The following is a 25,542-nucleotide window of genomic DNA, read 5'->3' as shown; positions in this document are numbered from 1 at the left end:
GTGTAACCTCGGCGGGGGGGATAATTACATATGCCCTGGATCTGAACCACAGGGAGCCACAAGGGGCTGATCCACACAGGAACCCGCAAAGTGCCGCTGCGCAAGGGTCTGAAATTTTACATTTATGATCACCAGCACTTCATGATCACCGCTGAGATTAACACCTCCACCTCGGGAGCAAGTGTCAGCACGGCCCAGTGGTCGTAACCCTCAGCAAAATCCCAAGCTCCTCATTATTACAGCTTCATTCCTCCATGTTCCATAGTCTGCTGTTATTGGCTCTTTGGCTGGAAGAGAGCAGGGGGAAAAAGTATTTCTGTGGGGGGGGTTACATGCAGGAACAAAAGGGGGTTACAGTCATAAATCTCTTCCCAAACTCAATGCAGGAAGTACATGAATGAAGAGCCTTTCTGGTGATAGCTTCCTTCGTTGCTCCTCCCCCACTTATCATCATCTCCTCATCTCTCTCTCTCTCTTTGCTCTCACTCTCATTGCTCGTCCTCCGCTATGTCGGGTCTACATTCAATTTTCTCTATGCCTAACAACATCTCAATGTCAAGTATCCGATCGATCTATCACGGTCTCCGCACCATATGTCCTCTCATGTGCACACACTTCCAAATCATAGATCACATCTTTCCCTGTGGCACTTACTGAACAGAATTTAAAATATGGGGAGTAAATGAGCCCACGGACTCTCTCATTCTGCTGCTAAGATGTATGAATTTACTTTACATTTGAACCATGCCTTATGAGCACACTGCTCATTATTACAGTTGATGCAGCAGTAATGTGGACAAGCTGACGTCAATCCAGTTTCAATTCAGATTATACTGGAGGCATCATCCACTGTATGTTAAGAACTGCACTATGGAATTCAGTGAAAGTGACACCAAATTTGTAGGCTACTGAAGAAAAAATTCAGAGTCAAATGTCCCTTTACCCTGCCTTTAATTTTGTACAAATTTGTTACTTGTTCTTTACTTTGTTCCTCATCTTCTGCTCATCTTTGTGTCTTTTCCAAAGACTCTTTTCTCTCATTCCACTTTATATCTCTCTCAAAGCCTTAGGGCTTTTTTCCCCAACTACAGTTTAAGAGCAACTGATTATACCACACTCCTCCTCCCCATCACTCTCTCCCTGTCTGCACCCCCCAACTTACACACTCATCTCTCCCTTTTTCTACCTCTTACTGTACCACTGTACTTGACTTTTCTGAGCATATCTCTCTCTGCATTTGCAGCAGTGGAAAAAGGAACCATGTGGTATATGTAGACACACATACACACACAAACAGTGTTACTGATGCTCTGTACAAAAGGCATAAACACACACACACAAGGACAGATCCTGAGAGAAAAAAGGTACAATCTCTGTGTGGAAGTAAGAGGAGAGGAGCATTCAAGAGAGAGCAAACGCATATTTACATCCTCCCCATCTCCTCTCTCACCCACTCTGCCTCTCTCTCTCCCTCTCTCTCTTCCTCAATACACACACACACACATACATGCACAGGCAGACCCCCCTCTCACACAGGAGTAGATAGAAAGCGGTGAAGAGCAGAAGGAGCTGGGTGGCAGAAGAGAGGCAGGAGGACTGTTGTTGATTGAACAAAGCCAGGAAAGGAGTGCGCAGTCCTGGGGAGAAGAGCAGCTGTGAAATGCCTCGAAGGGAGCCTGCCAGCCACTCCTGCAGAGACCTGAAGGTAAGCCTCGTGCACCACTGATGAGGAATAAAGCAGAGGAAGAAACACAGAGAGAGGGAGGCGAAACAGGAGAGGGAAGGTTTTAAAGCCGCTGATGCATGGTACGACCGTGGCTCCGTGTCCAGGCTGCCTCCGCTCAATTTGTCTGTGGATGGCATCGCATGCTGTGATTGCATTATGTGTTCCATTGCACTGCTACAAATCCCATCTGGAGTGGGTTGCTTAATAAAAAGTGTGCATTACTTGAGGAGAGATCAAAAACTATGAGAGTCAAACAGCAGAGAGAGGGCAGATAGCAAGAGAAGATGTGAGAAAATGCAAGACACTTAAAGAGCAGAAGAGGAGGAGGAAAAGGAAAAGTGTCGATGGGAAAAGTGGCCGGATTACCCTCCTCCATCAGCTACAACCTTTATCATCACATCTCGCCTCCTTCATCTTATGTCATTGCAGAGATACATAGATCATCACCATGCATCTCCTTGCCCTCACAGCGGGGGCAGGGTAATCAAAAAGCAAATGGATTTCTCTGACGCAAGCAGAGAAAAGCCTGTCAACACTCCTGCTGTTTGTGCCTACTAGTGTGCCGTGCTGTAGTTGTCTCAGTGCAATGCAGGAGTTTTACAAGCGCAGCAGCAGCAGCAGCAGCAGGAGCAAACCCAGAGTGAATGTGCATCTATCTGTGTGTTAACAGTTAGTGTATGTGTGTGTGTGGAGGAGGGGGGTCTTATGCCAATGACACACGGCACAGCATGTTTCAGTTCTCACACGTTTTATACATTAAATAAAAGCGGGAGATAAAGCAACGGACGTGGGTTAGCGATAGCTGCTGGCAGCATTTAATGAATATTGTAGGCTTCACCAAAAGCACTGAGAGAAAATCATTGATATTGATTCCCTGGAAACACTCTCTGGGCTGAGGATTAGGGCTGCTTGCTTGCATGTCTCATGTACACCCCAATTTTCTCCTCAGCTGTAGCGCCAGTTCAGTGCACTCTGCAGGACACACATCTTGAGAGTTGTCGCTGTAAAACTTTGATGACAATGCAGTGGGCTTGGTGGCTACATTAATCGAGCAGAGTTCTCCCAAAGCTCCTGTCCCTCTTGGTATCGCCATCATTAAGGAATGTCAAGACAGCATCAGGGCAGTGTGTGGACTCAACCATTTTTTTAAAAAATATCTATTCACCACGGAGGAGTAACTAAGTGCAAGCCATCTTTGCTGTCATCATTAACTACATTTTTACAAACGGCACACTCTCAACTCAAGCTCTTTGGAGCAAAAGGAACCAGAAAGCCCAGCCTGACAGAGAGATTTCTCAATACTGGCAAAACCTGTGTATTTGCTACACCTCAAGCTACTTTATCACTGTAATCTACCATGACCCTGATCACAGCTGGCTGAAATGTGATTGGCTATTTAAAGACTGCGGGGGGGAGCACGAACTGCTAAGATGTAATGGTTGTTGATGGATGGCCTTTTGACCTTATTATCAGCTCTATCATTGTAGCTGCAACTCTGCACTGTGTACTTCACTCCCCTCCTGCTCAGTTATTATCCATGTCCTGATCTTTCTAACAAGAGGACAAAAGAGGGCAAAGGGTAGATGTAATGCTCAGCAGGATCTAAGGGGACTCTCTAAACAGAAGACACTGTGAATAATTAATTGGATCTGTTTATTTAGTCAAGACAGTGTGTCTCAAGGGGATGTGGGGAAAGCTCCATTCTTCAAGCAGATCCACATTCTCTAATACCACAGCGGCACATTTGTGTCAAGAGCTTAGCAAGGCGTGAAGATTTTTTTAAATTTTTTTATTTGTATTTAGTGCTCTGGAAAATGTGTGTGCATGTCAGAGAACTGCATAAAAATACAGTATTTTTTCATTGGGCTGTTGATAGTACATGCAGATACTTTACTCATGTAGCACTACTGAATTAGTTGTCATGTATTTATTCTCCTCAAGCTCTAGTTTGCACACTTTGCTCTTTGAAAAATAACTTTGTGTGTAATTTAAAAGTCATAGCCTTGAACTTTGTGAGCTGTATATGAAAACAATCCAGTCTCTCGACATTTCCATGAAATGCATAAGCAGCTGAGAAATTTCTTACACAATCTTGTCATTCCCCCAAGGAAATTCACTCTGTTTACGTCCTCATAAATCTGTAACTAATGCAAATTCAAGCCCCTGTATCTACTGTGTTTCAAAGTGTCACCTACAATGCTTATGTATCAAATTTATGGCACGGCCCACTCACTAATTCGACAGTGACTTCTCAATGTATGTATTTCTCCTACAGTCCTGTCACACATAAAGTTGATACAGTGCATGGAGCTACTGTTTCAGCCTACACACAGCACACAAACAAACCTTCACCCTCTGTTTGGTAGAGAGATGACTGTTTGAGGGATCGCCTCTTTGTTCTCTGTTTGTCCACCACACCTATGCCAACACGAATGAACATAAAGATTGTATATGCACATGCACACACATCCAGAGTCTCCTGTCATGGACCAGAGATAAGGGCAGAAAATACATTTTGCAGGCTCTTGGGAAGCTCATGAGGCTGGAATCTATATCTGTCGAATTCTCAGTAAATAAGTAAAACTGGCTTCTCTCGTCAGGTTACCTTGCCTTTAGCATCTGTCAGTGAGCACATCTGTAACAATGCCTACACTGTTCAGGTAGTGTGGAAGGACCAGCATTGATGTAACAATATGACCTGGCTACCAGTAACAGCACCCAGTGTAATCTGTCACAGATTACATTTTGACAACTGTGAAAATGCATTCCAGTGTACATGGTACACCAGGTTAACTGGTTCTACATAATGGTTCATGTTCTTATCTGTCAGCAGCAGAGTATGTAGAATAAAATGGAAGTTGTTGGTTTTTTTTTTTTTTTACAATGTGTACTGCTCCTGGCTTAGCCAGAGGGGCTAATCCACCCTTTATCTGGAGTTAGTTTAATGAAGGATACCTCCTTCTGTTGATGTGCACTCCTTTGTTAAGTACCACAGACAATGGCAGAGATGCGTTGATGTCTTGTGTTCAGCTGATAAGCATTCTGGTTGGGCCAGTTTAACTAAACCACACGTATATTGTGTCTCAGGGTTCCCGCCTTCATATAATGCATGTTCTTGTAAATATCACATCTCGCACATTCAGGTGGGTTTGGATATTGTTTAGTTTCGTACAATGATTTAAGAGCAAAAACAATATAACCACAGTCACTAATTGGCCAGTATAACAAATGCCCATGAATATGATTTTCTGATGTTGATGCACAGACTGGCAGCTGCTGATACACTGGCAGCTGCACTAAATTATCAGTGCACTGTGTGAGGACAATTTAGTTCCACATACAATGTAAACAGAAGACATTCAATGCATATTCACACACACATTAACATGTAGGAAGCAAACACAGCTTGGTTTACTCTACATCTGGAGGCTTTTTTTCCCAGGTTTTACATAACCATCTAAGAAGCATGAGCATCCATCACCCAGGGGAAATACATCCCTGTACATTTGCAGCTCATTAACACAGATGGAAAAGAGACATACTGTATGGTTAATAAGACCTGAGTGGCAGCAATTATTTATTTATTTATTTATTTTGACATGGTGTTTTGTTTTGATTTTAAAATATAGATTTTCAAAGATTACGTGATTGTTGAGCATTTTTCTTCAACGCCAACTTGCTTCACATTTACACAGCTGAGACTCATTCACACCACATAACCCACTGTCAGCAAAGGAGGTTTAAGCTCATCACTAAAAGACATCTTGTCAAAAAAAAAAGCACTGAGCAGAGGGTGCGTTACTCAGCTGCTTTGCCAAACAAGCTGGTTTGAGGATTTTTTAACATGCAACTGCAGGGTCATAATCTCATTTTATTCTGACTCGGTATGTGCTGACTATAGAGAAGGAGGCTCCTCAAAGGGACAAGCACGGGGACACAGTGAAGCATGTCAGGAATTCCAATCAAGGCCATTTGACCTTTGGCTCTTCCTGCATTCGGCATGTGCCGCCTGCCTCTGCAGCCCAGCCCCACCCTGCTCATGGTCCCCCATCCTCCCATCCTCCCATCCTCCCCTGCTCCCCTGTCCTCTACAGTGAGGTGAAGCAGAAGATTAATGAACCACATGCAATGTAGTAGGATCAAGTTTGATGCAGAGGATTGGTATAAATTTTATTTATAAACAAATCAACAAAATTAGTTTGTGGAATCATACTATATCTCATGCTGGACAGTGATTATTATACTCCACATACTTCCCTCTCATTCCAGTTTGTTCTTTTGCTTAGCCATCACTCTCCCCTTCTAAGACAGAGCAGTGGCATAGGGAATCTTGGATCTAAAGCCGTAAATCACAGCAAGGGCCTGACAGAAACGCCTGATAAGAAGAAGAAACAGGGTGTTGGGGAGCATGCCCACCCATCCAGCCTCTCACATCTCATGTCTCTCTCCATCACGTCTCTCATGCTCCAGGCCAGCATGGCTGAAGAGGGTGTTATTTGGCTCCAGCAGGTGTTGGGTTTTAATCCCATCCACTCCCACTTAAGCAGTTATGGGAATCTTGGCTGTCAATTAAAAAAAACAAAAAACAACAACATACCCATCCTAATGGAAGAGCAAGGCAGATCTGAAACATGCAGCAATCCGATAGCTATTCTTGGTTTAAACAACTGTTTTTTTTTCCCTGGGAAGTGTGCAAAACGTACTGTAAGAGTGAGTCTGAATGTGGGACAGAGAGACAGAGAGAAAGATGTGTGTGTGTGCATGTGTGTGTACGAGAGAGAGAGAGAGAGTTAGACATATCATTAGGGAAATTGCTTCTCGAGTGTGAGTCGAACGTCTCGGTGCAGCAGTGTCACTCCAGAGAAGGTCACCCATGAGAAGGACACAACTGGATACACTCAGCTCACTATCGGGTATAATAGGAAAATGGGAGGGTAGGGTGGTATGAACTTTGTGTGTGTGTGTGTGTGTGTGTGTGTGTGTGTATGGTGTTTGTCTGTGTGTCTCCTGAGCCTGGAGCCAAACTAGCTGGGGCCGTTTTTAGTCATTTGACCCACCCGACCTCAAAGTGTCATAAGTGAGCGGAGATAGGGATGAAGCCATGTTATTTTATGGGCCAATCTTAGCCTGGGACATAATCATGACAGGTCCAGTAACCATGACTCTTTGCTTTCACTCAGGGCTGGAATAAAGGAGGGTAAGGAATCAAGGAAAAAGAAAGTTCTAGTGCTTCCATGGCCAAGGAACAGAGACAGCAGATAAGCGGGAAGGACTCCACCAGTGTAGATATATATCTGATGCAGTGATTCAGTAAATATAGTTGCTGTTTCAACACTCTTAAAAGCTCTGCTGCATCTTTGTCTTTCATTCTTTTCCCTTTTCTTCCTCTTTTCTGCCTATTTTTCTCTGTCTCGCCAGTGTCAGCACTGTATTTGATGAACCAACACAAAACTGCAAGCTATGACCTCAAAATCTGTGGATGAGCTCCCACTGATAGTCAGATTTGTATTGTAAACCAAGAGGTACTGCTGAGTTAGCAACATCTTACTTCCATTTGTAACCCTGTCATGCTCAGCAGTGGGGTTAAACCTAAAAGAGGAAGAGTGAAAACATAAGCACTATAGGCAGGTGACAGCCTAGAAGGGTTACTGGAATGCATATATATAAAATACTGCTGATATTTTTGCCTAAAAAGTTAACAATTTGGTGATACAAAGCCTGTACACGACAACAGCAAGCAGCACTCTCAGCATTTGCAAAACAAGCACATCTGTGCAAATTACAGGAATCAGTGTTTCTCCACAGACTGGAAAAGCTAAATTGATTACCTCCACATAGTGGAAAATAAAAGAAGTAATTCGCAGAATAGAACAGTTTACAGTTATGTTGATCAGGTGAGAATTATAATTAAGGTAATTAATCTGTTTCAGGGTCTTTATTGGAGCAGTGATTACTATTGATAAAATACCCTTTTCTGGCTTGGCTCCAGGCCCACTCTTACCTTTCAGAACTGTGTGCAGAGCTGACAGTACAAGTTTCTGGAGTTCTGAAATTGTAGAAAATTAAATCACAGAGTGAGTGCTATTCAGTACAACACAAGCCCGAGGGGAAAATTATAGAGCTTGCCACAGGTTAGAAGGAAAAAAGACACATTTTGCTGTGTTCTCGACAGATTGCTGTTTACAGCATGCAGCATCAGCAAATAAAGAAAATATATGTACTGTAAATATCCCTTAGGAAGCAAGTTCCCTCATTTACCAGTTCCCCTTGGCTTTAAGCACAACAGATGAGTGCACTTGTTATCAGGACACAAACACAATTCAGCCAAAGCATCCTGTCACTCTCCCAGTAACAAGATAAATGCTTGTTACCCTCTTAAAGCGCAAAGATAAAACACCCCAGCTGGTATCCATGTTCGAACACCTCTCATTTGGGCTTGTTTAGTCTGCTGCCGCGAACAGACAGCGCAATCACTGCCTCACTGAAAATACACACAGGTCTGGAGTTCACAAATCTCCAGGGAATCATGTTTAATTCATGAGAGAACCTAAAATGAGTCAGAAAGCAAGACCTTGCAACCCCCTTTAATGTATTCAGCGAGGTTTTTCAGAAGCTTGTGTGTGTCCCACACCTCTGCTGTCGTTCTGTCTGTCTGTCTTTTCCCTACTAAGATGCCTGTCACGTCACTCTGCCCTTTGCTTTGGACCATCAATGTCAACACTACATTCCTGTGTGGTTCTGATTTGTGACGTGGTCCTCTCACTTCTCCGCGCTTGCCTTTGCTTTCACTCTCCTCGCTCGTCAGCGATCAAATAGAGTAACATCAAAGACAGATGACAAAGAAATGTCAGATGTTGTCAAGGCCAGGAACCAGCGGCTAAAGTAATTTACCCATGTTCTTTCTCTTGTTTGGTTACAAGGCCCTGTGTATCCCTTCTTCTTTTAATAAATTAAAAGTAGTTGATTTTCAAACAACACCCAGGGGCTCTATAAGTTAATTGCCTCTTGTGGAGCTCCAAAGGTGTCGTAAGATTGCTGCTAAAATTAGGGCTTTATCAGAGATTCCCCACACACACTCACATCCCCTCTCCCCCTCTATAACTACAGCTTATTAAATCCCACATCATCATTCAAATGTTCCTTTTCTACTTCTCCTGTCACTTTGGACCTCCTGTAACAGATGTTTAAAAATACCTGTTTCAGCATACAACTCAGGAGAAGAGACATACTCTTTAAAATCACATCACACATATTAGACACTGTCAGCACATCACCTAGTTGCCCCGGTAGAGCTAAAAACAACCACAAAGATAATACGTACAGTCATTTTACGTCTGATTAATTTTAATGTAAAAGAGGCCACTGGATTTTCTGTGACGCTACTTTTTTCTCTGTCTTGGCTCATTAAGAAAGCAATTGATGCCTCTGATCTGAAGAATGATGTGGTCAGAGTTGTGTGTCTGTAGCTGTGTGTACATGTATTCATCTGCATGTGGGCACATGTAGCTGAAGCAACTGGCAAGGCTGGCAATGATGAGCCTGCTGTTTGGGAAAATGACGCTGTTTAAAACACTGCAGCTGAGCCTGCTTCATTGTACAGGCAAATTAGCCAACAGTGGACACTCATCTCCCATGTGATGTTAACAGCTAATCTCTTACTTCAGTCCTCCAGCTGTGACAATGGAGCAACCTTATCATCCTGTTTTAATATATCTGTATAATACTGAGGGCGCACACAGCAATTTTATTCATTTCTAACATTTTATTCTATAGGAAAATGCATCATTACTGGTTTTCAGGTGCTGCCTGGAGGTGCTCAGTTTTTGTACCACATGCAAGTTGTCACATTCTCAGTTTCATGCGTGGTTAGGTTTAAGCAACAGAAGCATATGTCCTACCTCGTGATTCAGTGTTGACCACAAATGTTTCCTAACTTTAAATGGTGCTATTAACGGCTTAATATAGACATAAATAAAACAAATGATCTTTTTAGTTGCAAATACGTTCAATGACAGGACTAGGTGTGAGAGTGGTTTGAACTAAATGCTAACATCAGCATGCTAACATGCTCACAATGGCAATACTAACATGTTGTTTAGCAGGTACAACATTTACCATGATCCCAATCTTAGTTAAACACATTAGTGTACTAGTTAGTTGTTAGCAGTAAATGCACTGTATATCAGAGGTATCTTCTCGAAACCATGATTGCCTTTACAAAATTTCCTACTAATCCATCAGTCAGATGCTCAATCAAATGCTTAACCAAACGTAATCACTGCATGTTTATTTATGTGGTGACACCATCACTACTGCAGTGGCAGAGTTGAACAGCACACATGTTCACTTATAGTAAAAGCATTAAAGTCTGATGACATTTAGCAATGGTCCCCTTTGATGGATGAAAGGATCCTTTTGGCTGACCACCACATTATGGATGTGGAAAACTGTGTAGTAGCTTCAGTTACCATTAATCTAATGATTAAATTGTCTTGCATATGATTATAATTCATATGCTAATGATTTCATGCATTGTGGTGAATATCCTAATTCACTTAAAAGAGCAGTTAAATGTGAAAGTGAAGAGAGTCTTTACTGTTGGATCTGCTGATAAGCTCCGGTTCTACCTGATTTTGTTTGTACAAAATGGTTTACATATTAAACTCTTCACAAAATAATACTATTCTTTGAGTTTAAACATGAGAGGCAATAATCAGTCAAACTGTGGTTCACTTTCTACCTATTTCTCTGGGTACACCTGAACATATATAGACCAATACACATGCAGACAATTTGGCCTTTTAAAGCTTATAGTTCAAACTGCCCTCATGGGTTTCTGTGGGTTCTAATTACAGCAGCTGCCAAATATCGACATATTGATAAATTGGAACAATTTAAATGACAGGTAGAAAATATTGTGTTTGGGGGTTGCACTATACATCAACACAACATTGTTAGTGTTGACATAATGTATGTACTTTTCAAAGTGGATGTGTAATTTAGATTGCTGATGAATGAAAGGTTGAGAGGAACATCGAATGAAGCTTGTACACTGTGGTCTGAGGGCAATGTAGCTTTGACCCTTATTCCCTGTTGTATTGATTGATTTTAATGTTGTTGATCAATCAATTGCAGCTCAGGCTGCTGCTGCAAATGCCAACAAAATGCATGCTGCATTTTAATATGTATGATTTAAAGCCTAAGTTTAATTCACTCTCTTATGTCCTGTAGGTGTTGAGCTTCAGCTGAGAATGGCAGGAGACTCTCGAGTCCTCATGGACCACAACATGGAGATAGGAGTCACACCTGCACAGGTAAACTGCACAGCCACTATTGGTCAATCATTGTACTGATTCCTATTGTCTTCCCATAACTGGGAAAAAGTTGAGACAATATGTAAAGTAAACGTAATGTGGTGGTGGGGAGATGGAGGAGATATAGGGAGATGGGAATGATTCATAGGGACACAGCTACAATATGTGTGTGAGAGAGGAAACCAGGCTGATGGCTTTCAAGAATGGTGGGAATGAGAAGGATAAAAAGACTGTTAGATATGCAATAGATACACTGTGCAGATACTTACTATACTGTACAGATTAAATCAGTGGTAGATCTAGCCCCACAAAAGCATGAGCAAATCTGTTTCTCTAGTACAGATATAGTTAAGTTTACTCAGCAGTGGCGATAGGCTGACAAGTTAAACACACCCACCCCTGCCGATAATGAACGGTGGAGTTGCACTGGTTATCTGTCCTGATTGTCCAGCTGATTGGAATTTATACTGTCAACCCAAGCGCGGCCAGAAATACTCAATGAGAGAAAACACCCACCACTTACTACTGCCACGCAGGGAGAACTAATGAATTTGTTTATGGACCATCACCCCCAGGGACTGTATCGACTACAAAGGCCAAGGATTGGGTAGCACTGCTTGTGACAGCTTCATCTATCACTCAATTAGCTCCAGCCCAAAGTGTGGAAATGAATGGGCCTATTTTGGCTGTCTCTCATTTACAAGCGGTGTAGTACTAATTAACAATAATTTAAAGAACAGCTGTGTACATTAACTGATCTTATCAGTGGAAAGTTTGACTCTAAAAATGGTGGAGTGACTGATGTCTGAATCTATATTTGATCCAGTATCTCTGCATATAGTTGGTAATAAGGGAGCCCACTGACATTTGTCATCAAGCACATTGTCATCAAGCCACTAATTGCAACGCGGGTCAATAAGCATCGTCTTTCACTTCTTCTTTGTCAAGACGTTCCTTAAAAGGGGATCACTTCAAATCAATATCTGCAAACTTAATACATGCAAGCCTGACTGAATGTGGACATACACAGGACAGCAGTGAAACAGCACCTGACATCTCAATGAAATTCTCCTGAATAAACCTGTCTGAGAAATTTTATTATCCAGGCTCTACAATCAAAGGCACTGCAAGGATATTGTAGTGCTATAGATTATGTCCCTCCCTGGCTGAATTGTGCAAGCGATTGTCTTTGTGATAGACTAGTGGAGCACTTGGTGTAAACACAATAGGGCATAACTGTCCTGGTGATGTGAGCATGGTTCTACAGAGAGATGGATCACAGGTGTCCGATTAGCAGTGAGAAATTCAGAGGGCACGGGAGCTGTTTTCTTGCTTCGGCACAATGCATTTCAATTATCAGCTCAGATTGGAAAGTGTCAGTGTGCTGCCAACGCGTCCTTTGTGTTTGAAAGGTGCCTTACTGCTTTGTCCTTCTGTATGTGTTTCTTCATGTCATGTATGGATGCATGTGTATGGCCAAGATGACGGCCAAGCAGATGGTGTGGCATTCTGCATGTATGTGCATGAAAGTCAGTTCATAAATGGCGCAACATATGTGCACAGGCATATACCACTCCTTTTAAAAGATGTCATAAAGAACTGTTGGGGAAGGATGGAAGATCTGTTCCTATCCAGGCCTGCCAATGTCCCATAGGGTGCAAAGGGGAGGGAATGCAGGGGACGGGAGAGAGGCAGGGCACAGCTGTGGAGCCAGATCGCCTCACTGGAGCTGGGCCAACATAGACAAAGACCTGGGTGTCCTTGTGTTCTTGTTATGTCCTCACTCTCTTTCTCCCTGTATATATGGACATACACTGACACCTACAATGTCAAAGTGGAGTAGCACAGAGCAGTGACTTTATAACACCGCCTGCAGCACAGAGCAGCATGGTTTTGCAAAAACTAAAAGACAATCACATGAAAAAGGTTAACACCTATATCCTCTGCCACAAACACAATATAGCTAATAAGTAAGGCTACTGGAAAAAAAGAAAAATCTAAACTGCCACAATTTTCTTGATTTGCTCCCCTCTTTCTATTTTTGTTTGCTCATAATCTTTCATCTCTTTATCCTTATTTTGCCTCTCCTTCTGTGTATTTCCTGTTCCACATAGGTGAAGAAGCTCCCGAAACACTTGCGGGAGGCTCAGATCTCGACAGAGCGAACCCACTTGATTTCTGACCCGGCGAAGAAGCCACGACAGCGGTATGTGCAGAAGGATGGGAAGTGCAACGTTCATCATGGAAATGTGCAAGAGACCTACCGTTACCTCAGTGACTTATTCACTACTCTGGTGGACCTACGCTGGCGTCTTAGTCTCTTCATATTCACTTTGGTCTATGTGGTCAACTGGCTTTTCTTTGGCTTCCTGTGGTGGCTGATAGCGCTCATCCGTGGGGATCTGGTGCATGCTGATGAGGAGGGCTGGACGCCATGTGTAGAGAACCTCAACAGTTTTGTCTCAGCCTTCCTCTTCTCCATTGAAACTGAGACCACCATTGGGTACGGTTACCGCGTGATCACAGAAAAATGCCCCGAAGGTATCATACTGCTTTTGGTGCAGGCCATCTTGGGTTCCATTGTTAATGCCATGATGGTGGGCTGCATGTTTGTCAAGATCTCACAGCCAAAGAACCGCGCCGAGACCCTCATGTTTTCACACAAGGCTGTTATATCGGTGCGAGACAACAAGATGTGCCTGATGTTTCGGGTGGGGGACCTGAGGAACTCTCACATCGTAGAGGCATCGATCCGAGCGAAGCTGATCCGCTCGCAGCAGACCAAGGAGGGGGAGTTCATCCCGCTCAACCAGACTGACATCAACATCGGTTTTGACACGGGAGACGACCGGCTGTTCCTGGTGTCACCACTTATCATCTCTCACGAGATCAACGAGAAGAGCCCCTTCTGGGAAATGTCACTGGCACAAATGGAGAAGGAGGAGTTTGAGATCGTGGTTATCCTTGAGGGAATGGTGGAGGCCACAGGTATGAACGGGGGTGTAATGGGGGTGGGGAGGATGGTATGGGAAAGGATAAAGACAAACAGAGGGTGAGAGATGGAATGGGAAGACATGTGGATGATGGATAGATGGATAGAGAGACAGAGATTGATGAACGGTTGAATGCAGAAGTGAGCTGAGTGGGTGGGATGGGAGCATGGATAAATGGATGGAAAGGCAGAAGAGGCTCACATGGAAAGATGTACTGCTTAAAAGAGGCAGGAATGAATGCCTGATTGCAAAAGATAATATTGTAATGGATGGAAAGACAGAGAGACCGACATTAACAGATAATCAATTCTTTTAGTGAGACATACATAATATATAACATTTTATCATTTTAATGATTTCATAACAGCTATTATTTATTTATTTTGAGGAAGGTGGAAATCGTTTATTAATCCAATATCTGCAAACCAAGTATTTACTTCAACTAAGGCAAATGACTGAAAGCTAATCGTGCTACAACTTGGAAATGTTTGTCTGCCCTCACTGCAGCCCGCATTTCCACTGTTGCTACTTCAAGGTTACGTCTTTGATATTGTTTATTTCAAAATGAATGAAGTGTAGATACCCGCACTGCTGGTCTGTGTTTTGGGCAAAGGCCAAGCAGTCATGAAAAGTGCCCCAGGCTGGCTACATTTATGAGGTTAGCTGTTAGCTCATAAATCAGCTAGCTGTTAATTTGCTGTTCTAACATGGTTTCTGTGGGACATTGGCTAAATCAGTTATTGTTTATATGCCTAAGCTGCTCTGTTTATTGGCCTTTGTTCAAGGACTAATTATAATCCACTCATTTGAAATACAATGCATTATACATGTTACTAATTTACTTTATTGGATATCATTGCACTTTGCATCAGTAATGGAGACACACTGGTTGATTAGGAGCATTCAGTCTCGTGCACACGGTTGTCTTTTTAAACCTCGAACAAACCACAGAGCTCCCTAATGCGATCAGGCATGGCTTTGCATGCATCTGAACATTTCTGCTCTATTTAGTTTTTGATTTATTTATTTATTTAATTTTTTCCCCCCTCTAAAGCACCAGTAGTCATCATGCTTCCTGCTCACGCTGCTGGATACTTGACTCAGGCATTAAATCACCTTTCGCTTCACCGGCAGAGACTATGGCATCATGCAGGGTTTATGTCGTCACTGACCTTGACCGCTGGGCAGTGGACCAATTTGACCGTCCACTGGCCCTCTCCCCCTAAACTTGTGTCCTCTGTTAACCCTGAGGAGATTCACTAAACAGGTCACAGGCCATAATCCTGGGAAGAAATGGATAGCTCAAATTCTTACTCTTTTCATAGTTTTTGCCAACATGACATTTGTGTTCAAATTATACAGCCAGCGCTGCATTTGACTCACAAGCTGAAACCAGAAAACACTGGAACCTAATACTGTCAGGGTTTGATTAACACTTAGTTACACACACTAGTTATCCCACTGCTGAATGTGGAAAAATACAATTGCAGAAATCTGACCTTGGAAAAATCCAAGATATAGTACAGTACTGAGATGGTAATTCCTGTCATTGCCACATAGTGTGCATGCACATTTGATACATTAATTACCAAAAGGCTTTATTACATTAAATGAGAAAATATGTCGGGCTTTATTCAATACATGATGCAATGCATGAACAAATGTATATTCCTTAGGTGTTGGGATCAGTTGCCTGTTCTCCCATGACAGAATCCAGTGACTTGTTTAGGATTTTGGAGGGATAAATCATAGATATAGAGTATTTGAAAATTAACTGCATAAAACCACATTCTACAGTTATTTAATGAGTCATTTGCTGTAGCTGACTTCTCAAACATGTCATCAGTTCAAAATTATGTTGGGGTAATTAACTAGGGTACGTCACAAAGTATCACCGTGGTTAAGAGAACAATGTTAAGTGTGTTCTTTGTAAGAAAAATTAAACCTGCTAAAAGTAGGCTACTAATTAACATGTCATGTCTTTTTAAATGAGGTGTAAAGCTCTAAGGTCAAAAACGTTCAAATATATAGCTGACTAAGCACCCCCACTGGATATTTTTAAAGTGATGAATATGCTGTCATTGTGAATGGATGGCCAATGCAGTGGTATGCAAAAAAATATTATTTTCATCATATCCAACAGGATAGCATTTTAATATTCTAAAATAAACCCTAGGAATAATGCCAGGATGAGAGATACAGTACTTTTAGGTGATGTTTGAAGTATAAACAGTTATGGTCTAATACCAAAGACTGATCTGACTGAAAGACTGATCAGCATCTGATGACCTCCACTGATAGATTGCAGAGTTATAGCATCAGAATCAGAATCCTTTATTAATCCCTTGCAGGAAATTGTTGAATTGTATACTATAGGGTAAAAACTATATTAATAAGTTGGATGTTATCAGAGACACTGAAAGTGACAGATAAGATGGTGGTGAAGTGGCTCCATTTTCTCTTTAATGACCAGCCATCAGTTGTTTCTTGTTAATTTGACAACCAGCTTGTCGTTTCAGTATAACTGTATAACTGCATTTTTTATTATTTTTTTTAAGTAAAAGTAAAACAAAGAAAGAACATCCTGCCCCTTACCTCCTGACACAGCAAAAATACATATAATAGAGGTAGCCCACAATATACTTTTCTTGACACATAAAATACATTTAAACAAAAACAAATTTAGACAAAAAAACATTTGTGGACACCTAAGCAGCAACTCTGCCTGTATATTTCTCATGTAGCCATTGCTGTAGAGCACTTCAAATCATACTGCTGCAGAATACTTTAAATCATAAAACTTGATCCCAACAGTTTATTGTAGTGTTTCAGGTTCTTGTATTGCTGTGCCAGAGGCTCAGTCACATGTTTTGGTGTTGCCGACAACAATTCCTGTTTCTATTGTTGAAGTAACTCTGGTTTACAGCTGCTTTGTGTCCTGTTTCATTTACAGTACATTATATATATGTATGTAAAACAAGGCCTGCTTTATATCATTTCTCAGAATCCAGTAAGCATCTTGCATCAGAATTGTTGATGTGTACACAAGCATGTCTGTTGTGGTGCTTTTTTTTTTTTGATACTTTCCGGGAAAATACAAGAAAAGAGACACCTGTAACGGGCTCCAAAAGCAAGTTTAAGTAATAGTACCAGTACTAGTAGTGGTTTGTTGTAAGACAAAGTTGTCACGGTTGTCATTATATTCAACCCACTCTCATGGCAATTCGAAATAGTCACGTAATCTAATATTGATTTCGTGTACATGGAAGGGAGTTTCTTTTTTTTTTCAAACAGTGTCCTGACTGTGGTTAGGTTTGGGCAATAAAAGCACTTCAGGTTAAGGTTAGTGAAAAAACCACCAGTCACTAACTCCAACCAATTGCTTTGTGTGCTTAAACACGACTATAAATAACTGTAACATTGCTTAAGTCACTCAAAGTTAACATTTTACTGTCACACAAAAGGGACAACTCCTGTTTATGTTCATTAAATGATTGAGTACATTAAATTTCATGACTATTTGACGAAATGCAAGTCATAGAGGTTCTCACGAAAAAAAACATAAATAAATTGGTGTCCATGACACAAAATCAATGGACTACATAGCTATTTCACATGGGACTGGATTGCCATATTATATCTGGATCAAGTGGAGATATTAGTTCTAAGTATGCATGAAGAGCAAACAGTCTTTTCAAATAGAAGTAACCAATACTAACCAATCACTGTAACCAATATGCAGTTACCTGGATCCAATCCCAGAAGTTTCATACTTCCAGTTGCCTGCCCCAAGTATTGGCAAGGAAAGTAACAACGGCAGCAACTCCAAACGCAGACATCTTGGTGTGTGCCATCTAGAGGCAATTAGAAATGGCTTCTGTAGTTTTGACACTTAGATCACTTGCAGGTTATATGCATTACAGCTATGGTTTTTTATTTATTTGTTTTTGTTTTTTTCCCTTTGGTAACTGATATTTTATCATTTACAACTGAAGAACAAGACTTGTAACTTTCAGCCAAACCTTATTGTACCTATTAAAATTAAATCTGTTATGCCTTCTCAAATTATTATTTTTTCATTCAACCTAAATCACATCTACAGCAATGAACAGTTAACAGCTGAATTGTAATTCAAAATTTTCGTAAGTGGTGTTTTCACTTCCACTGCAGCCGCTTTCATAGGAGGATATGCACAGGTGTAATTAATAACAGTAATTTAGTCAGCCCACTCCCCTGGAACATGTTGAGGGTTGGTATCTGTTTTGCATAGGTGCTGATCAGATCAGCACATCAGAGACTGGGGACCAAAAAAAGTCCACAGGTGGATGCTGTGAGCCCTCATGACGTGCTACATGGAAAAGCAGCAGTAGCATGTGATTGCAGCAGTTACACCTGCACACCTGACGTTGTGACATTTTGGTGTGTCAACACCAGTAAATCCCAGGTGTAACTAATCCCATAAATGATGACCCTTTTTCACTTTGGTGTGCCAGTAAGCCAGCACGCACAATACCAGGAACCTGAAACTGACACACCTAAACGGAAACTAGACATTTTTACAAGTGTAATGTTTGTTGTGAGAAAGGTCTGTTGGTTACAGGTGCATTGTTCCCTCTTTTTCATTCTTAAAACATTTATATTCACAGATTATCTGAGTGCGTTTGCATGCTTTGTTCTGATTGCTACATTTAAGTTGAAAAGTGTTCTTTTTGCTCTCATTTTTAGTTGAAGCTAAACTGTGTATGCATTTACATGCTGTGAAATTTCCCAGCTACAGCTTCTCTAATGCAAGAAGCAACTAAATTCAGATCATCCCTTCTGAGACACCCTTGTTTGCTTATTGTTTGTTGCGTTGTTATTGTGGGTCAGGTTGAGAACCACAGTCCAACATAATCATAGAAATTAGCACCAGTAATATTAATGAGCAACTGCATTCTATTTCACAAAGTGAAATAGGAGCCACAAAATGTTAAACTTTCTTTTTTCTTTTTTTTAATAAGTTTGGTTGGCTGTACTAAAACCTGAAACAATGGTAGATTCTGTAATCTAGTAGCACATGAGCACATCACAGAAAAAGTGTCTCCTACGCACACGGCAGCCCGCAGCAGGCTGTTTTCAATGTATAAAAACATAAAAACACATGTCTTGTTGACAAAATATGCTAGAGGAACAAGCCAATTCACTTTTTCTGCAGGTAAGAGCTTTGCCGCAGGAAAAAGGGACACATTACCATACAATATTTGTTTCAGATGATTGTGAAAAATGGAAAGTCTTCAACTGCAGAGAGTTTATGGTAGTCCTAATAATTGTATCTGTAAACTTTGTGTGTGTGTGTGTGTGTGTGTGTGCGTATGCATGCACGCACACCAATTTGTTAATATTTATGAGTTGATTCAGTCACGTGAATAAATTGTTAATTTTGATCTAATCCCTCAGGAAATAAGTACATTTACCAGTGCATCAGTAAAATCAGTGAAATCTCTTCCATAAGACAACTGGACTGAATTGTGACAAACCCTTAATGAAAAGTAATAAAACTGGATGCAGCATCTTTAAAGTGCTAAAATACGATTAAAAGATGCTAATAGATCCTCTCAATATAACTTCATGTATTTGGACTGCAAGATATTAGATAAACTGAGAATTTAAAACCAACTCATCAAACAATGTGCCAACACCCTCAACAGACACTATATAAACCCTTCTCATTAGGAAGTGAAAGATGCTATATTGTCTTTGATGATCCAGTCACAGGAATAACAAACATTTCACAAGTTAAATGTGGAAACTAGGCCAGTCATATCCACAAGGGAAAGCTGAAGAAAAGGTGCAAAAGCCCCTCCTCTCAGTGTGACATTAGACACCATATCAAATTTGGCATCTACCTCTATTTTAGAGCACATGCTTGGTGTTATGGGTGATGTTATGTATAAGGGAAACAGCACATTATGTAACTCAGCAGCTGTGTGAGTAAGTCATCTGTGGCAAGTTAGATGTTTTCAGTTTAAAGTGATACTTCAAAATCTGTCTTCTTGTCTTTTGAGTATCAAACACTCCCAGCCTGTAGGTTTCAAAGGTGGCTGTAATTATGTTGTTGCCCTCCTTAACTTGTGGTCACTTTCCTAAGTAGGAGTCTAATTAGCTAAATACCACAGAGTCTTGTGGAAGCAGACAGCAGTGAGTTAGGGACGGAAAGTATGAGTATCACATCTCCTTAAGAGGCTTATCGTTTAAAGTTATAGTTGAAGTCATGGTAAGATATTTTGGATCACTGAGATGCTAGTTTTGAGTACATAGTTGTTTCAGTTCTTCACCTCTCCTCACAGTTTGGGCATGGGTTTGTAAACATTTATTTACTTCATTCGTGGTAATGTTGAATCCCCAAGAGGGAAAGATAGCAGCTAGTCTGCTAACCAATAATGAGAGCATCTCATTTCCACTCAACCTAAGATTCATAGTTTACAGTCCAATGACAATAGACTACCTCGTTTGTGATTAATTGTGTGTTTTGTAATTCCCCATTAGCTGTGTAGCTAACTATCTCATGTTTGCAGCTATTGCGCCTTTTTTGGCCATCATTTTCGTCACTGCAGGAAAAGCACAGGTGAAATTAATGACAGTAATAATGACTGCTCTCTGTTCAAGTGTGTCTGGTACCGTGTGTGCTGGCTGACTGAAACTGCTGGGCTACGCTTAATGGGACTGAGCCATCATTCATGTTATTAGTTGCACCTGTGACTTTGCTGCTGCAACTCAAAACGTCACAGCTGTATGACACCTACAAACCAACACTTTCTGAAAATTGTAAACCAGATATTGACGCAGTGGTCTATTGACATAAAATTTATATCTGACACTACTACTACTGTTTACTGAGTAAAAATTTACATTAAAGCCATGCCTTTTGCATTTATATCACGTGTGGCCAAGCTTTTGTCTTCTTTCCATTTCCGAAGGAAGTGCATTTGCAAGACTGGGCTGCCAAATGTTTCTACTTTTTTATGACCTGCTTGTTGGCAAAAACATGCCTCATAAAATAACTAGTGATACTTTTATCAACTGTGTGTAAATTAAGCATTAGTAGAATATTATCATCTCTCACAAAAAACCCAAACAAACAAACAAACAGACAAAAACAGACCTCTCTGTTCAGATCAGTGGAATTTCCAGCATATTGCTTTCACAAACATGATGGAGGTTTGGAAGAAACACAGATCTTGGTCCTTTCTGTGTGCAGTTCCTGTATAACCATGAATAATTTACTGATGCTGTCTCTCCTTCTCCCTACATCTCTTTCCATCTCTGTGTATGTTGTTTACCTGTGTGCGTGTGCTTGCCTCTTTTCATTTATGTGTGTGACATATATTGATTTGTGGATGTTTGTGTGGATGTGGACGCGTATGCCCATCCATACCTGTGACAGGGATGACGTGTCAGGCACGGAGTTCCTACCTGGACACGGAGGTGCTTTGGGGCTACCGCTTCACACCGGTTCTCTCGCTGGAGAAGGGCTTCTATGAGGTAGACTACAACAACTTCCACGATGTCTATGAGACCAACACTCCCACCTGCAGTGCTAAGGAGCTAGCTGCTAAGCTTCGGGAGGGCCCACTATTGCCTCAGCTTTCGCTCCTCAGCCCTGAACCTAAAATTCATACTTTTGACACCCTGAACCGCCTGTCCAAACAGGACCCACTGAGCCAGGATGAGGACAAGGAGGAGAGAGATTCAGGGGGTGACAGAGGAGAGACCAATGGCTCAGCAGCTGCTTTAGAGGAACCACCCCTTGCTGATGGACTGCCTGACTGACTGGCCACATCAGCTAAAAACCCAGGAAAGACTGGACAAGAAGACAGAACAATATAATGCTTCATTTAGTCAATGGCCAGCTTGTTCCACTGCAGTGCTTGGAGATACAAGACATCCATCTCCAGACCCCGACTCATGCAATACTCCTCTACTAGAGTGTCAATCTATAGTATAGATTGGTTTTGTAGACACGTAAGTACACAGACACACACGTACAATATCTATATCTACACTTAAAGGTTGGTGGTTCAGATTGTCTTTTTATAAAATATAAAGACCACTTACTGCTATAACAGCCCAAGTTGTATAACATTAACTTGAGCAAAAACTGGTAGCCATGACAGAGTACCATGGGCTTATTATGGATACTCCAATATTCTCATGTTAGAGTGTGTTGATTCACCTTCATTTAAACAGAGTATCAGTCTCATTACTCAACTAATGTGTCTGCTTCTGCGTGGTAACTGAACCTTACTATTGATGATTTTCAAAAAAATGTGGGAGACTATTATTTCCTTTATCTGTCAGTGTTGTTATTATTCTGTGTCTGAAACCCCATTCACCTAGGAGAAAATGTACAAGGCCTCTAGTTCACGTAGGCAAGACAAGATGTAGGAAATTGTTCTATCAAAGGCAGCGTGTACTGGCATCCACAATCCAACCTTGTTTTCTTTGATCACACCTTCCTTAAGGTTGTACTGTTATACACGCTCTCATTGTGTGTCTGATTTAACTCCCCCAACACACTGGGAGCTTTGACCCAAAAGAAACCAGCAAGTACCTCATTTTATACTCTTTTTTCAGGGTTTGAAATTAACAGATAAAAGTAGTTAAATGCTGGTAAAAGCTGTATATGCTATAGACTATTTCGAAAACCTCTTAAAGATTAAAGATTTAATTCCCCTTCCCGCTGCAGCAAGTAAAACATTAATTCCAAGGCCTTTTCTTGGAACGTAAAGCACAATTTCCCATGAGGTGACTCCACACTGACCTAACCACCCACCTCGCCACCGCTACTGGCTGATGCATGTCAGTCCTAGTTAAAAGTGAGATTCAAATGTAGATTCAAATATTTATATGAAATATTTATGCTTAACTGCTATTTGAAATGTTCTTGATTTTTGTACACCACACATATGAATATTGCATAGGCTCCACAAGCGAAATGATAATGTTCCATGTGTCCTTTTATGTTTGTTTTCTTTTTGTTTTAAATATTTAAATGACATACAACCTTGATATTTTGCAGTTGCATAGAAGGCACTGATGATAGGAGCAGGTTTTCTGTCTAATCTCATTTAAGTTCAGTATCTGGTCAGCCCATTCCCTGCGGTATTTGATGTCTTAGCAACTATTTCTTCTAACCTTCACCTTTAGCTTTCACCTTATGATTTGAGGTCTTAGTTGTCCTTAAACACTCCATTCCATTGGCCCTGTTCCACAAACTGCCCCTGGGTCTTTTGCTTGATATAGTTTATGGCCCTTGTGACTAGTGTTTTGGAAGCCGACACTTGTCCTGTGAGGGCCGTAGCCTACAGTATTTTTTGACTTTTCTTTGAAGGGACACGCCAGCTTGCATGCATGACTCAAGCCCCTGTCCCCTCCACCCCACCCCCCTCCCATTGCTGAGTAAGTTTAATACAGTAAGAAATACAGGGTATTTTCTAGGCATGCAAGTTATGAGATTTCTACAAAATCTTACCAGATAATGTATTAATATCCAATTATCATTGGTTGAAAATGATACTTTAAATCTCCCACTCCCCAATTTATTGTTTATTTGTTTTGTTTTGTTTTTTCAGATGCTTGTCCAATTAATGTATTTATTTTCACTGTGACATTAGAGCATCTTACTATGTATTCCATTTGCTAAATTATACGTTTGTCATTAGAGAAAGAGAACATTTTTCATTGCTGGAATGTCATCTGTTTTCTGTGTGTTCTCATGGGAATAAACATAATATGGCCGAAAGAACAAAATGTCCCTGTTAGATAATGTGTGCATGCATGAGCAAGTGTATGAGTGTGTATGCAAGAGTGTGTAGTTATTTTGCATAGAACTTTGCAGCAAAGGATTGGAAAATACCTTAATTTAGCAAGTGTGACGCTGCGCTCTGTCAGTGGTGGTGTGACGAAAAGACAGATTTAACCTATGGCTCTGGGTAAAACAACTGTGTCTTACACACAAGCTACCTGAAAACTGGATTAGCTGTGCATCAAATCATGAAAAGGAGACTTAAGCGACCTTTAATTATCAGCACAGAACAATCTTTTCTTACACTGAAGCTTGAGGCAAAAGCTGCTTCATGTATGCACAAGAAACAAATACTAAGGATAACATCAAGAACTTTATCACCTCATTTCCATTTCCATTTCCATTACTGGTCTGAATTTGAATTAATTAATCAAAATTGTAAAGCAGCAAAGGCTGTAACTCAACCCTCCCTGCACTGAACACTGAAATCTTTTCCAAGCCTATAAAGGAAAATAACCAGTGGTTTCCCATAGATTAAATAACTGTGGCTGCTGAAGTCCTCAGGACCTAAACAGCATCCCTGAGTCAGCTTTGTGTGTTAGAAGACTGCAGTTACATTCACACAGGCATATGTGACACAGAAAGACACAATCACAGAAAACAGCTGGCAGACTGATTAAGAAAGCCACCATATCTATTAACTAGTGACAGAGAAAACACTGCAGAAGTCACAGGGGTAATCACATTTATCCAGCGTCTAGAGAGTACAACCAGTCAGAAAATGAAACATGATGTTTCATTTGGTGGCCAGCTTGTCATAGAAATTCACTGAATCACAGCAATGTGCTGTCAAGGCTATTCTCGTCTGAGCTATTAAATTTGGAAGCTGGATCGTCAGCAAGCTGACAGTCCCTGATTCAAATCTGAATAATGTACGATGATGAATATAATGCATCTATTGAATGGTGCATTGAAATAGGTACCCAAGGCAGGTGCATGTGGGTGAGCATGGGTGTGTGTGTGTGTGTGAGAGAGAGAGAGAGAAAGAGAGTGACATAATTAGTCATCACAACCTCCACCCAGCAGCGCACATGTACACACAATGACACCAACAACCACAAAAACAAAACACAAAAATATATATTTAAGCTTTTGCCAGGGTTGTCGTTCCCCTTTTACAGGAAGGACATTATGAAAATAAGAGAACAAAGAAAAATATATAATAAAATTGCTAAAGCTGATGAATGGCAGTACACCAACAGAGTAACTAGCTATTGTTCTTTCCCTTTCCACAGCTAGCTAATACTTCTCCTTTAAATAATTCATGCTTGTGACGAAGGAGGAAGCACATAGGCCATTAACAACTGTATAGCCAGAATAAAACATCCTGCATAAGAAAGAGGATTACAGTCACAGGAAGAAAAAAGCAAGTGGGAGGAATTTTACTCTGGTACAACATATTAGTATGAGCTTTCTATATTCTTGTTCCATCCAACATGGACTCCCTTGACCCCGTCAAGCAACTCCCACACAGAGGGAACACACACACTGACAGTCACAGACACAATCAAGCAAAGTAAAATGAACAATTACTTTTCACTTTTTTTTACGTGGTATTGCCTGGTGTTTTTCCTCCACCATCCAGAGCAAAGTGAAAAGGAAAGCTCCTGAATGCCATCTTTAGCAACTGTGACTCCCTGCTGCAATTATATCTTATTAAGCATT

The 25,542-nt window shown here is 41.0% G+C and overlaps 1 protein-coding gene across 1 annotated transcript; it reads left to right on the top strand.

The window, feature by feature from the left end:
• Positions 1 to 1,363: 1,363 nt before the first annotated feature.
• On the top strand, positions 1,364 to 23,809 carry kcnj5 (potassium inwardly rectifying channel subfamily J member 5). The gene is made up of 4 exons (XM_018698940.1): positions 1,364 to 1,705; positions 10,958 to 11,040; positions 13,155 to 14,028; positions 21,457 to 23,809. The coding sequence occupies exons 2-4, from the start codon at positions 10,978 to 10,980 to the stop codon at positions 21,840 to 21,842; spliced, it is 1,323 nt and encodes a 440-aa protein (XP_018554456.1). The 5' UTR covers positions 1,364 to 1,705; positions 10,958 to 10,977; the 3' UTR covers positions 21,843 to 23,809.
• Positions 23,810 to 25,542: the final 1,733 nt, after the last annotated feature.

The sequence above is a fragment of the Lates calcarifer genome, linkage group LG21, assembly GCF_001640805.2.
Source record: "Lates calcarifer isolate ASB-BC8 linkage group LG21, TLL_Latcal_v3, whole genome shotgun sequence".
NCBI classification, from domain to species: domain Eukaryota; kingdom Metazoa; phylum Chordata; class Actinopteri; family Centropomidae; genus Lates; species Lates calcarifer.
Note: the sequence above shows the minus strand (reverse complement) of the source record. Positions and strands in the feature narration are given on the sequence as shown.

Coding starts and splice junctions, on each gene's coding strand:
- kcnj5 (XM_018698940.1), top strand. CDS start 10,978: ATGGCAGGAGACTCTCGAGTCCTCATGGACCACAACATGGAGATAGGA. Junction 11,041..13,154: donor TAGGAGTCACACCTGCACAG/GTAAACTGCACA, acceptor TGTTCCACATAG/GTGAAGAAGCTCCCGAAACA. Junction 14,029..21,456: donor GGGAATGGTGGAGGCCACAG/GTATGAACGGGG, acceptor TACCTGTGACAG/GGATGACGTGTCAGGCACGG.